The sequence below is a fragment of the Prunus mume genome, linkage group LG2 (assembly GCF_029339155.1).
Source record: "Prunus mume cultivar Tortuosa linkage group LG2, ASM2933915v1, whole genome shotgun sequence".
In the NCBI taxonomy this organism is placed as follows: domain Eukaryota; kingdom Viridiplantae; phylum Streptophyta; class Magnoliopsida; order Rosales; family Rosaceae; genus Prunus; species Prunus mume.
Genome location: NC_142699.1, coordinates 41,562,885 through 41,575,253, shown reverse-complemented (window position 1 = coordinate 41,575,253; position 12,369 = coordinate 41,562,885). Strand labels below are relative to the sequence as shown.

The following is a 12,369-nucleotide window of genomic DNA, read 5'->3' as shown; positions in this document are numbered from 1 at the left end:
TCCATTGCGATAAATTTTCGATTGGTTTTTACAATTTTTCGGTCTAAAATACCACCCCTAGCGAAAGCCACAATGGAAGCCAAAATATCCATGTCGTGAGCTGCTGGGAGGCTCCAAAGCACATGGGAGGGAACAAGTTTTAAGCAAAAACATCCAAAAAACCAAGGGATACTTGAGCAAAACACCTTTCAAACCAGTGTACATACCCATTTCTTTCCCCTCATCAGATCTAGCTATAGAAGAGGGGAGAAAAGGAGGAAGGAAGATTATTGAAAATAGAAGTTCTCCACTGAGGCAGCTGCAGGAAAGAGCCTTGAGCACCCAAAAATCCCTGACTTTGTGCAAATGGGCAGAGAGATTTCACAAAAATAGGACGATTGAAGGAATGAGAGGAGAAAGGAAGCGAAAGACTTAGTCAAATTGGATAGAAACCATTAGGGTTTCTTGAAAAATGATAGCTTCTAGCGCCTACAAAAAGATGCATTTCCTACCAAGCATCACAACACACTTATGGAAAGCAAGCTTTATCTCTCATTTCTGAAACCTCTGCAATTTCGAGCCCCATCCTTCCATCTCTTCCCATTTTTCTTTTTGGTAAACTTTTCCAAAGCTTGACAGAGTTTTCGTCGAGTTGCCGGAAACTACCCAGCACCCCACTATTTCTTCATTAGCTAAAACAACCACATCCAGAGAGCAAGCTTCTTCTCTCACCTACTAAACCCAGCAAATTCGTGCTCTATTCATCCTTTTCCCCCCCAAGAACGCATAGCTTTCTCTTCAGTGCTAAACTCATGTCAATTTTGCTTCCATGCCACAAGCCTTTCATGCCAAGCTAAGAATCTAACTATAAGCAGCCATTGTTTTTGTTGGTGAAGGTGACCAGGGTGTTTCCTAAGGCTCCACTATCCTTTCGAAATATTATTGGGGCCTGATCTTTGAACTCATACACATTGGGTAATTTCAACATTTTGCTCTTTAAGGCAGCCCAACCCATTTGTGCCTGCTGGAAGAAAAAAGCCCCTACACCCATTAATTAGAAGCAGGTTTTGGACCCTGGTATCTAGTGGTGAGCAGTTTTTGGCACACGATTGTGCTAATAAAATACCATGGTCTGATTTTCAGTTTTATTTTTAATCTAAACGCCTATTTAAACAAACATGATAAAATTTAAGTTCTCGTTTATTCTTTTTTAGAAATGAAGAGAAAATACATTAGAGAAGATTAATGAAAAGTAAAAATTGAAAATAATGTTAAGCTGGTTTTGTAGGTTGAGTGTCGTCTTTTTCACCCTTCATTCTTTACACCAATTTTCAGAAAGAAAAAATGGAGGTGGAAGTAGTAGTGGTGGTACTAGAGATGGTGATCGTAGCAGAGGTTGTGGCAGCATCGTACATGATTGTTTTCTTTTTTCTTTTGTTGTTGTTTTCTTTTCTTAAAACTCTCATTTTCTTGTTACTTTAGAAATTACAACTATTTTAATTGAATTAATGTTAGAATTTATGATCTCCAACTTTCATAGTTTATTTTCGGGTAAAAGCCACTTTTGGTCCCTGTAATATGACACGTCAATCACTTTTGAACTTATAGTTTCAATTTCATCAATTTTGACCATACTATTTCATATTTGTAGCAATTCAAGTACAAGTTAGTATGCCCATCGATTTCTTTGATGATGAAAGAGGTAATTTTGTCAACCCAAAACCCTTGAGCGTTAAAGTTCATATGAAACTCTCCCCATTTCATATTAGAGCTTGAAATTGGCTATTTGGGTTTAGGGTTCTTCAAAAATTTGGATTAGCAGTTGAATTTCGAGCCCTAATATGAAATGAAGAGAGTTTCAAACAAGGTTTTACGCTCAAGGGTTTTGTGTTGACGAAATTGCTCATTGCACCGTCAAAGAAATTGACAAGAATACTAACTTTTCATTGAATTGCTACAAATACGAAACTATAATGGCAAAATTGACGGAATTAAAACTACAAAGTAAAAAATAGTTGAAATGTCAAACTACATAGACCAAAAGAGATTTTTGGCCTTTATTTTCTTCACTTAAATTTTTTAATTTTTTGTTCTTTAAGAATTCAAACGAGATAATAGGTGTTTGTCAATTTAAAAATTCTAACTTTTGCCCGAATTTCAAGTTTATTTTCCTTGTCCAAACACATAGCAAGGATCTTGATCTACTTTTGGTCTTCTCTGTCGTCCATTTCTTTCGCCAACCTGCTAATTTTAGTTCCCAAAAGTGCGATCCTTTCTTCAAATTTGGTTGTCCATTCCTTCAATTCTTCATTAGTGTCTAACCAATCCAAGAGAGCAAACAAGAAAGCGGTCAAAATCCCCTAAAGGCAGCATCACCAAAGTCCCCCACACAAATAAATTATTAAATTGGAGCACCAGCAAAAGCGAACACGAGTACATATCAACCAATGTAACATAAGCATTCTACTACTGCTAAGCAGCAATAGACCGTCATTCTCCTCTGCAAGAGCTGCATACTTTTGCTACTGCTGCTGCCTAGAGGAAGTGCTTCTTACAGCAGTCTTCATCAATATCTGGTTTCCGCAAATCTTTCGTTGATGGTTCACTTCACTATAATGCATTTTAGCATCACGTCTTGCATGCTTCTGTCCCAACTCCTGCATCCGACTTCTCCAGAAATTATGTTTTTTCTTGATCTTGAGAAATACTCTCCCGAACCTAGAAGCACAAAACCTCATATCAGCAAACTTAATCTCCAAAAAAGTTTACATATATCAGATATTAAGTGAAAATAAAACAGTTATTTCCAATCCAGTTGAAAAAGTAGCCACCATTTCCAACAACTAAAACAAAGAAAGAAACTGTGGCACCAATGCTGAACTCGTGTTGCATATACCAGTGTTTTAAACAGAGTAATGGTTAAGGCAGAAGAAACAGCCACTGCAGAATGCAAACTCATAAATAAGATACAGAAGGATGGACACAGAGTTTAGCATGTAAGATTTATGTTTAGGAAAGATAAAGAAGAAACATGTTTTTAGGAAATGGACATTCATTGTGTCAATTACTTCCATCTAAATTTCCATGACCTACATACATGCACAAGGGAGGAACATATCTGATATAACGAATAGAAACAAACTATGAGCAACCATTAGCAAAAATTAATGAAAAAATTATGGACAGTTGTGAACACTATAAGTCAAAAGGTTCACTTTTACGTGTAACCATTTTCATGATTCCTCAAAATCAGGGAATTTTGACACAACAATTGAAGGCTACATATGGAACGAAATATTAGTACAAAAATTTACCTCAACTAGGGAAACGAAAGAAAAATAAAAAAGTTGATAACAAAAGACAATACCAGGCAGCAGAGAAGATATCATCAAACCTTTTCCTTCAATGTGGATGGATCTGGCAAAGGCCAATTGGCTTCATCTTGGTGCACAAATATAACATTCTCCAAATGGCCTTTGACACACCTGGTAATGCAGGGAATTGCTTATCCCTATCAGCACATCTATAGCTAAAGAAATATTTCTGCAACTCAGAAACAAAGAATTAACAATTTTGAAGGAGCTTCACAAAATAAAATTTGAACATAACAAGAAAAGAAGTTGTACCTCTCCGGTTCGATGGTATGATGGTTTGAAGGACGATGTCGAAGGCTTTGAACTCCATTTTCAAGGCTTTCTGCGTGAGCTGAAATGACCTAATGCATACCACATCTTTACCGGCTGAGGTTCTGAATCGAAGCTTAATTTGGGCATTGGGCTCAGTTTCAACTACATCCTTTGGGTCATGGATGAAGTTGTGGCCAGACCTAGCATTGGGAGGCAACTCGTTGGAGCAAGAGAGCTTCAAGTACTTGAGAATGGTGGTTTTTCCTGTGCTGTTGGGGCCGACGATTGGGGTTAAGCGATTGAAGAAGGTGATGATGTGCTTGGTCTCCGGAACGAAGCTCCAAATTCCCTTTATTAGCATCCTGTCCAGTGTACTCTTTTTGGCGAGTTCTTTACTTCTCGTCTACTGATGCTTAGAGGACGAGCGAGAGAGAGAAGAAAGGGTTTTTCACTTCTCAGAGTGGGAGAGAGTCAGGAAATCACAATGGAAAGGATGGGACAGAAAATATGATGTCCATATATGTGTATTTAAGGACCAACAAAATTATGACTTCTATCTGTGAGGTTTATTTCTACATAAGTAATCATATGTAATGTACATGAGGAAATCCAGGAAGAGGCTTTTTTCAGGTGTCCCACTGGAAATTTTAGAACCTTCTTGCATATTATGATAGGCTCTTTCCAATAGTTTGTAGGTAATGTCATCAAACCAAATTGGAATATCACTCAACTTCTGACCCCACATTAGAGCCTTCTCAGGCATCCCCTGCTTGCAGAACTGAGACAACAATACATTAGCTGTAACAATATTTGGAAGAAAGGCCACCTTAAGCAGTTTAGCCATTAAAATCATAGCACGATCCAGTATGTCAACACAAGCACCATTCATCAAAGTGTTGTATGTAACTGTGTCTGGAACAACACCTCTTGAAACAAGCTCATCCAGCATCATTACAGCTCGATTTATTTTTCGGACACTACAAAAACCTTGCATACGTATATTATAGGTTGTGATATCTGGTTCCCACCCACTGGCATGCATCTTACACAAAAACTCATCTGCTCCAGCCAAGTCAAATGCTTTACAATAACCGCCAATTAAGGTGTTGTACGTGACAATATCTGGTATCAACCCAGATCGGTACATGTCCATAAATGTATCAACTGCTGACTTCATTCTCCCCTGTTTACAGAACCCATTAATGATTATATTGGTTGTATAGATATCTGGAAGAAGACCCTTTTTCCTCATCTCACTCTCCAACTTCAATGCATCATTCAACTTCCCACAGTTGCAAAACCCACCAATCAAGGAATTATAGACAAAATTGTTAGGCACGAACCCTTTCCTTGACATGTCCAGGAATATGTCATATGCTTCTTCCACTAGACCAGCTTTAGATAGTCCATTGATAAATACTGAAAAGGCAACAACATCAGGACATATCCCTCTTCCTTTCATCTCATTCCACAAACTCTGAGCCCCATCTAAATCACCAATTCTAAAGCACCCATCCAAAATCACCGTGAAAGCAGCTTTTTTTATCGGAAACCCCTTCTCTATTATCTTACACAAAAGCTCTCTGGCTTCCTGCAGGTTCCCCTTCTTGGATAAACCCATAAGCAAAGAGCTACATGTAGAAGATGAAGGAGTTATACCAAATGCAATCATAAACTTATAGGCCTTATAGGCCTTGTGTTCTAACCCTACTCTGCTGCAAGTTGCAATAACTGAGTTGAAAGCAACAGCACTTAGCGGTAAACCTTTTTCTAGCATATCCTCTAAACATTCCATGGCATCGTCCAACCGACCTGCCCAACATAACCCAGAAACCAAGATATCATACAATGAAGAATCTGGAATCAGCCCTGATACAGATAAATCCCTTAACAACCTGTCTGCATCCTCTTCCCTTCCATACTTGTAATACCCAGCAATCAAGATATTAAAAGTTATGCCATCAGGAGATACGCCCTTGTTCCTCATTTCTTCATATATCATGTTTGCCTGACCCATGTCCCTTCCCTTAACATACCCGTCCATCATGGTATTGTACATTATGGTACTAGGAGAATAACCCATATCTGGGATCCCATCAAAAAGCTTCCTAGCTTCCACCAGATTTCCTTCCTTACATAAGGCATTTAAAATGGTACTAAATGTAACAATGCTCGGTTTACAGGCCCTTGAAGTCATAAAATGCACCCAGTGAAGTGCATCTAGTGTCTGTCCCCTCACACAATTTGCATTGATCACAGTGTTATATGTAATAACATCCGGATCACACTGGAATTTCCACATCACATGTAATAAACTCTCTCCGACTCTAAGCAACCCTTTTCTACAAAACCCAAGAATCATTACATAAAAAGTATAATTTGAGGGGCGAGGCCCTCTCCGAATCATATCCCTTAACACCTTCCAGACACTACCATAATCACCAATCCTAATCAAAAGCCTGAAAAGATTCGTAATTGCTGACAAACTCGGCCTCAACCCCACCTCCCTCATCCTACTCACAATCTCCAACGCCTCCAAACCCATTTCCACCTTCAAGAAACCCCTCATAAGTGTATCAAGAACTGAGAAATCTGACTCATATTCACAATGACCTGCCCACATAAACCCCACCAAATCTCTACTCCTACTCGGCTCAATTTTCGCAATTACACACGAAACGACATCTTGAGCTAGAAAACGTAGATTCTCCCCTGCCAACAAATGTGCAACAATACAACAAGACCTCACAATTTGTTCACTATCATCCCTAAAGGCTAATTTAAAGAATCCAAATGCAGTTTCTCTAGAGCCTAATAGTTTCATAACCTGTGCCAGCAATAATGGGCAAAACCGTCTAGAAAACTCCTTCAAAGCGTAGACTTGTTGCTTCTTTATTAGTCTTGATAACCCAACAGTGACTTTACGTCGTTCATTAGAGTTTATAGAGCTCAAGGATTTGGAGCTGGGGTCATTAGCAAATGGCAAAAACTGAGTAAAATAATCAAAGCTTCGGTAGCTTGTAATTAAGGTTCGAGTGGAGCTGAAAGTATGATAGTGTACCTTGAGAGAAGGGTGCATGCGACGCAGGTCAGCGGACATTGGGAACTTGCCTAAGAGCTGTACTGTTTTGTGGGTTTTAAGGGGACGAACCAGAGCTACCTGGTTCGGGGCAGAGTTACATGGTTCGCTAATTTGATCTCCAAAATGCGCGAACCCGCCGCCTCTGCAGCTGCCGTTAACAAAATATCGGCGATGTACCAAAATATCGGCGAAATAGCCTCGAAATCTCGTACCGGCTGGATGTGTTGAAGAAATAGAGGGGAAAAGACTGAAATGTTGGCCTTGACGACGTTGCAGACGGCGATGCGATAAGGTCCTGTTCATAGGTTGCCTCGCGAGGAAGAATGCCCCTGCAACCTTCTGTTTGTTTTTCTTTTGAAAACTTGGTCCAAGACGTCACCGTTTCCTGTACGAGTGTACTGTCCATTTAGTGAAACGGTACGTTTCAAGGCGTGTCTCATTGTGCATTATGAAATAGGTGCACTGAACATAAACCAAAAGAATATGTTTGTGTTGTGTGTGTTCACCTCCTTGCATTCGAGTTTTATTCCCTTTCTCTTAATATTGGTTTGTTAAAAAAATTCTCTCTTATTTTTTGTATTTGTAATATTGATTTCTTTTTTCTTTTTCATACGAGTATTGATTTCATTTTAGGGGAAGAAAAAAAAAAGATTAACCAAATTATATAAGGGGTGTTTAGTTTGTACAATTCTCAGCAGCCTTACCCAATATTTTCTCCTGCTAGTTCTATGCCATTCCAAGCACTTGGAAAATACCAAAGAGACCTCACAAAAAGCAAAGCAAGAAACTTTAAGAGGCATGGTGTCCCATCTGCAAGTTCAGTTCCATGTTATGATTTTGTTAGGGATGTAGAAGAGAATATCATTGTGCTCAAGCTTGTCTTGTTTAAAATTTAGGGTTAACTACAGTTTAGTCTCTGGAGATTTAGTGTCAGTATCGAAATGGACTCCAATGTTTCATTTTAATCAATTTCGTACTCAACATTTCGAAATATTACTAATTTACACCAATCGTTACATTAACCGTCAAAGTCGACGTTAATCGTTGACGTGGCAGTGGGACTCACCTCATAACCAAACAGTAGTTAGAAAGAGACAAAACGAAGGGCAATTTTGAAAAATAATGATAATAAAAAACTCTTTAAAAATATTATTAAATTAGATTTTTAAAAACAGAAAAAGAAAATAAATAATTCCCTACTTTCTCTCTCTTGCTCTCTCTCTCTCCTCCTATCTCCCTCCCTCTCTCTGCCCAAAACTTGAAAACCCAACTCACTTCTTCGACCCATCTCTGACCACCTCCCCACCCAACCACCATTGAAGCCATACAAACCCCACCCATATATCCGCCCCTCCCTGACTCACTATCTCATTCTCTCCCTTTCGCCTCCTGTTATTTTTAGAAATCCCCAAATTAGCCAAGCTCCCTTCTCTAATTCTCCATCTATGCCCCATCTCTACCTATCCAATTTAAGGTTTCTGATCCGATCCTCCCCAAGTGCACCAACCTATCTCAGAAACCCTAATCCTCTAGGAAACAAAATTATCCCTAATCGTATTCTATTCTCACGCTAGGGTTTTATTCATCATTATAATTATCATTTCGATTCTCTTGGTTACGTCAAACCCTAGCTATATATGCAGTGATGAAGCACACGAAGAGGAGAAGGAAGAAGAATAGCTCGGTAGATCTGAAGCCAGTCGCCAAAGAAGACGAAGGCCAGAAGGTGATCCGATTTGATGTTTTCGCCTTGGGTTTTGTCGATTTTATAATTTCAACATTTGTTTTGGCGGTTGAGATGGTGGTTGTGGGGATGAATCTAATTTGGCGCTCTTTCTGCGACATCACAAGATTCGTCGGATGTAGGTGTGTTCATACGATTCGTCTTTCGGCCTGAAATATAAACTTTTTCTGAAATATAAATGTTTTTTGACTTCATGAGAAGCAAACCAAACCAAACCAGGGAGGGACCACTACTGAACATTTTAGATTCAATTTTTTTTATTGTTTTTTATTGGAAAATAGAATTTATATTCAACTTGGGGCAGGTGGATTGGATAAGAACACATTTAACTGATCCCATCCTCTACTGTGATGGATGGACTATATGGTGGCCCATGTTTCACGGGGAGGGGCGGATATGTGGGTGGCGTTTGTATGGCTTCAATGGTGGTTGGGTGGGGAGGTGGTCGGAGATGTGGGTGGGGTTTTCAAGTTGCAGAGAGAGAGAGAGAGAGAGAGAGAGAGAGAGAGAGAGAGAGAGAGAAAGTGGGGAATATATATATATTTTTTCTGTTTTTAAAAATCTAATTTAATAATATTTTTAAAGAGTTTTTAATTTTATTTTTTCCAAAATTGCCCTTCGTTTCGTCTCTTTCTAACTACTGTTTGGTTATGAGGTGGGTCCCACGACGCCACGCCACAGCTAACGCCGACTTTGACGGCCAATGTAACGGTGGTGTAAATTGGTAATATTTCAAATGTTGGGTACAAAATTGATTAAAATGAAACCTTATGGCTCATTTCGATACTGACACTAAACCTCCAGGGACTAAAGTGTAGTTAACCCTAAATTTATTGAGCTTGAAGCTTGATTTGGCTGTTTTTTTTTTTTTTTTTTTTTAAAGAAGTTGAGTTTGATACAAACTTGAGTTGCATCAAGCCAGGGCCAATTATGAGATTTTGATGGCTCTGTGCGAAACTTAAATGGGGACCTCACATAATCTAATATGAAAATACTAAAGAAAATAAAAAAATTTCCATGACTTAATACCTTAAAGCAACTTTTTTAACAACTAAAATTCATCATCAATTAGCATACAATGATAATCATAAATCAAATTTATAAAAAATTTAATGTTTCAATTTGAGAAAGAAAAAAAAAAGAGGAAGAATAAGACAATAACTTTTATTTTATTATTTATTTTGAGTGGGTGAAAACATATACTTTTTTTTTTGGTTAATTGGAGAAAGCGTATATATACTACTTGTATGTATTTATGTTGATATCAATTAAAATAGAGTAAAAATGTAAAAATACAACTTTTGAATGACACATTCCAGACTCGAACCCGAGCCACTTACTAAAATTGAGACAATGAAGACCAATAAAACCAAATACACAGTTGTGTTATTTTTCTACACACTTAAATATATATATAATACTAGTAATATTAATCTAGATAATATACACATCAAAAAAATTCGGGGCAGGGGCTTGTGCGGTGGTTTTAGGAAACATGCATCTAATGCTTAGGAAATGAACTTTAGCAACAACCTATACAACAAAAACATTTTAAATGGCGGATTCATTTTGTTTATACTAGTTGAGCTAAACCTTTTTCATTTTAAACTAAGTATCTTACCCTAGTCTCTTTGAATACGTATAAATCTTTACCCTTGATAACATTTTCTTGATTTCTCAAGAATGAACACCTTCGTTGGAAAAATCTTTTGTTTCTCTTGATTTTGACTCCTTCACCTTAAGGCTCCAAAATTGGAGTCCTCTACCTCACCACACCAAATGCTCCTAGAGATGAAGTATGGATGCTAGTCTACTTCTTGATTGGACCAATTTTTGGTTTACGAAAGATGAGATATAAAGATTATCACTCATCAACCAAAGTAGGAAACCAAAAACCATAGCTAGGTTTTCTCCAAAACTTAGTTTATATAGGACAACACAAAAGGAAATTGGGTGGATATTTGGGGCTCCATTTGGTCCATGAGTTATGTCATCTTATGCCACTTATCCCTTGGGCCCAATAGCCTTTTGGTCTATTTTGTCTATTTCCTTTTAAATCATTTTTAAAAGCTCAATCTAATATTTCTATATATCAATATTAATTCCATAATTAATCTTTTAATTATAATTTAACTATTAAATTATAATTATAATCTTACTTAATTGACCCGATCGAATCTTACTTAATTGACCCGATCGAACTAGTTGACTTTGGTCAATTGCTCCACTCAACATGTTGACTTTTGACTGTTAACTTTTGTTTACACCATAATCAACCGAGCATACCCAGCACCAAGAGCATCAACACCATGACACATGTCACCACCACAGCGACTTGCGCAAAGTCCCACATCGGAAAACTACACAAACCTCCCACTTTCACCTCCCTATAAATAGGGAATAGTATCCATGTGAAAAGGGGACTTCTTCTCTCCACTTGGAGGAGGATCCGGGTCTCAGAGCTAGACCCTAGGGCTGGGGACTCTCTCCTAGATCCCTAGCCTGGGCATCTCACTTGTCATCTTTATATTCGGGTCCAACCTCATGTATAAATGTAATCATATACTATTATAATGAGAACATACTTCTCCGTGGACGTAGCCCATTCATTAAGGGTGAACCACGTATATCTTGTCTTCTTTACATTTATCGCTTGCCCAAGTCTTTATACACATGCCTAAGGTCCTCACCTTCATTCATCATCCATCACACCTCATCACTAAGTTGGACTTAATCTTGGCCTAACCATTTTGAGCATCAACAGTTTGGCGCCGTCTGTGGGAATCGATACAAAAGGCTTATGTCGTTCTCCCCTTCCTCAGTGCCCTTCGGCACCCATACAATCTTCATCAACCGGCGCGAGCGATGCCTTAGGCACCCAACCATCAACCGGTGCTGCCCCTCGTGCCTAGCCACATCGCTCTGCGACACGCAAGCTTTGTGTTGCCTCCAAAGACCCTCGTGCCTAGCCACATCGCTCTGCGACACGCAAGCTTTGTGTTGCCTTCGGCGCCCCCGTGCCTAGCCACATTGCCTTGCAACACGCAAGCTTTGTGTTGCCTTCGGCACCCTCGTGCCTAGCCACATAGCTCTGCGACACGCAAGCTTTGTGTTGCCTTCGGCACCCCCGTGCCTAGCCACATTGCCTTGCAACACGCAAGCTTTGTGTTGCCTTCGGCACCCTCGTGCCTAGCCACATTGCCTTGCAACACGCAAGCTTTGTGTTGCCTTCGGCACCCTCGTGCCTAGCCACATTACTCTGCGACACGCAAGCTTTGTGTTGCCTTCGGCGCCCCGCCTAGCCACATAGCTCGCGACACGCAAGCTTTGTGTTGCCTTCGGCGCCCCCGTGCCTGGCCACATTGCCTTGCAACACGCAAGCTTTGTGTTGCCTTCGGCACCCTCGTGCCTAGCCACATCGCTCTGCGACAAGCAAGCTTTGTGTAGCCTTCGGCACTATCGTACCTAGCTACATCGCTCGGTGACACGCAAGTTTCGTGTTGCCTTCAGAGCCCCCGTGCCTAGCCACATCTTGTGTCACCTTCGGCACCCTTGTGCCTAGGCCCATCGCCTTGCAGAATGCAATTCTTATGCCTTCGACACCTCGCCTTGCATGGCTTGCATGGCCAAGCCACCATTTCAACCCAAGGAACCACCTTCCGGTCACGTTGAAAAAGTCTCAATTTATGGGTGGCCAAATATCCCAAATGCATCAAGGATATCACCATGCATGGCTTGCGCATGGCCAAGAAAAAATTACTCCAGATAAGATTTCTCTTCTTACATATAAATATCGCATACGAGCATGTGATATTTAAATAATTCATTGCACAATCCTATTCAACAATATGGTTCATGAATATTGCATATCAGTAAAGGCTGTCCGGGCCACTTTGAAGATGCTCCAATTTGGCAAGTGCCAAATATTCCAAGTCACC

The 12,369-nt window shown here is 39.6% G+C and overlaps 1 protein-coding gene across 5 annotated transcripts; it reads right to left on the bottom strand.

Annotated features, from left to right (window-relative positions):
- Positions 1 to 1,991: 1,991 nt before the first annotated feature.
- On the bottom strand, positions 1,992 to 7,041 carry LOC103322552 (uncharacterized). Of its 5 annotated transcripts, XM_089047238.1 has the most exons (4): positions 6,667 to 6,805; positions 3,606 to 6,568; positions 3,374 to 3,522; positions 1,992 to 2,697 (listed from the first exon to the last, which is right to left on the bottom strand). In XM_089047238.1, exon 2 carries the CDS (start codon positions 6,427 to 6,429, stop codon positions 4,159 to 4,161), a length of 2,271 nt encoding a protein of 756 aa, XP_088903364.1. In that variant the 5' UTR covers positions 6,430 to 6,568; positions 6,667 to 6,805; the 3' UTR covers positions 1,992 to 2,697; positions 3,374 to 3,522; positions 3,606 to 4,158. The 5 variants fall into 5 exon arrangements, with proteins under 5 accessions (XP_088903364.1, XP_016646906.2, XP_008222697.2 ...); XM_016791420.2 differs by having other exon boundaries at positions 3,347 to 3,522; positions 3,606 to 7,041; XM_008224475.3 differs by having other exon boundaries at positions 3,606 to 7,041.
- Between the last annotated feature and the right edge of the window lie 5,328 nt (positions 7,042 to 12,369).

What these genes read in the sequence shown, in the direction of transcription:
- LOC103322552 (XM_016791420.2), bottom strand. Translation starts at nt 6,990, where the DNA reads ATGAACAGGACCTTATCGCATCGCCGTCTGCAACGTCGTCAAGGCCAA.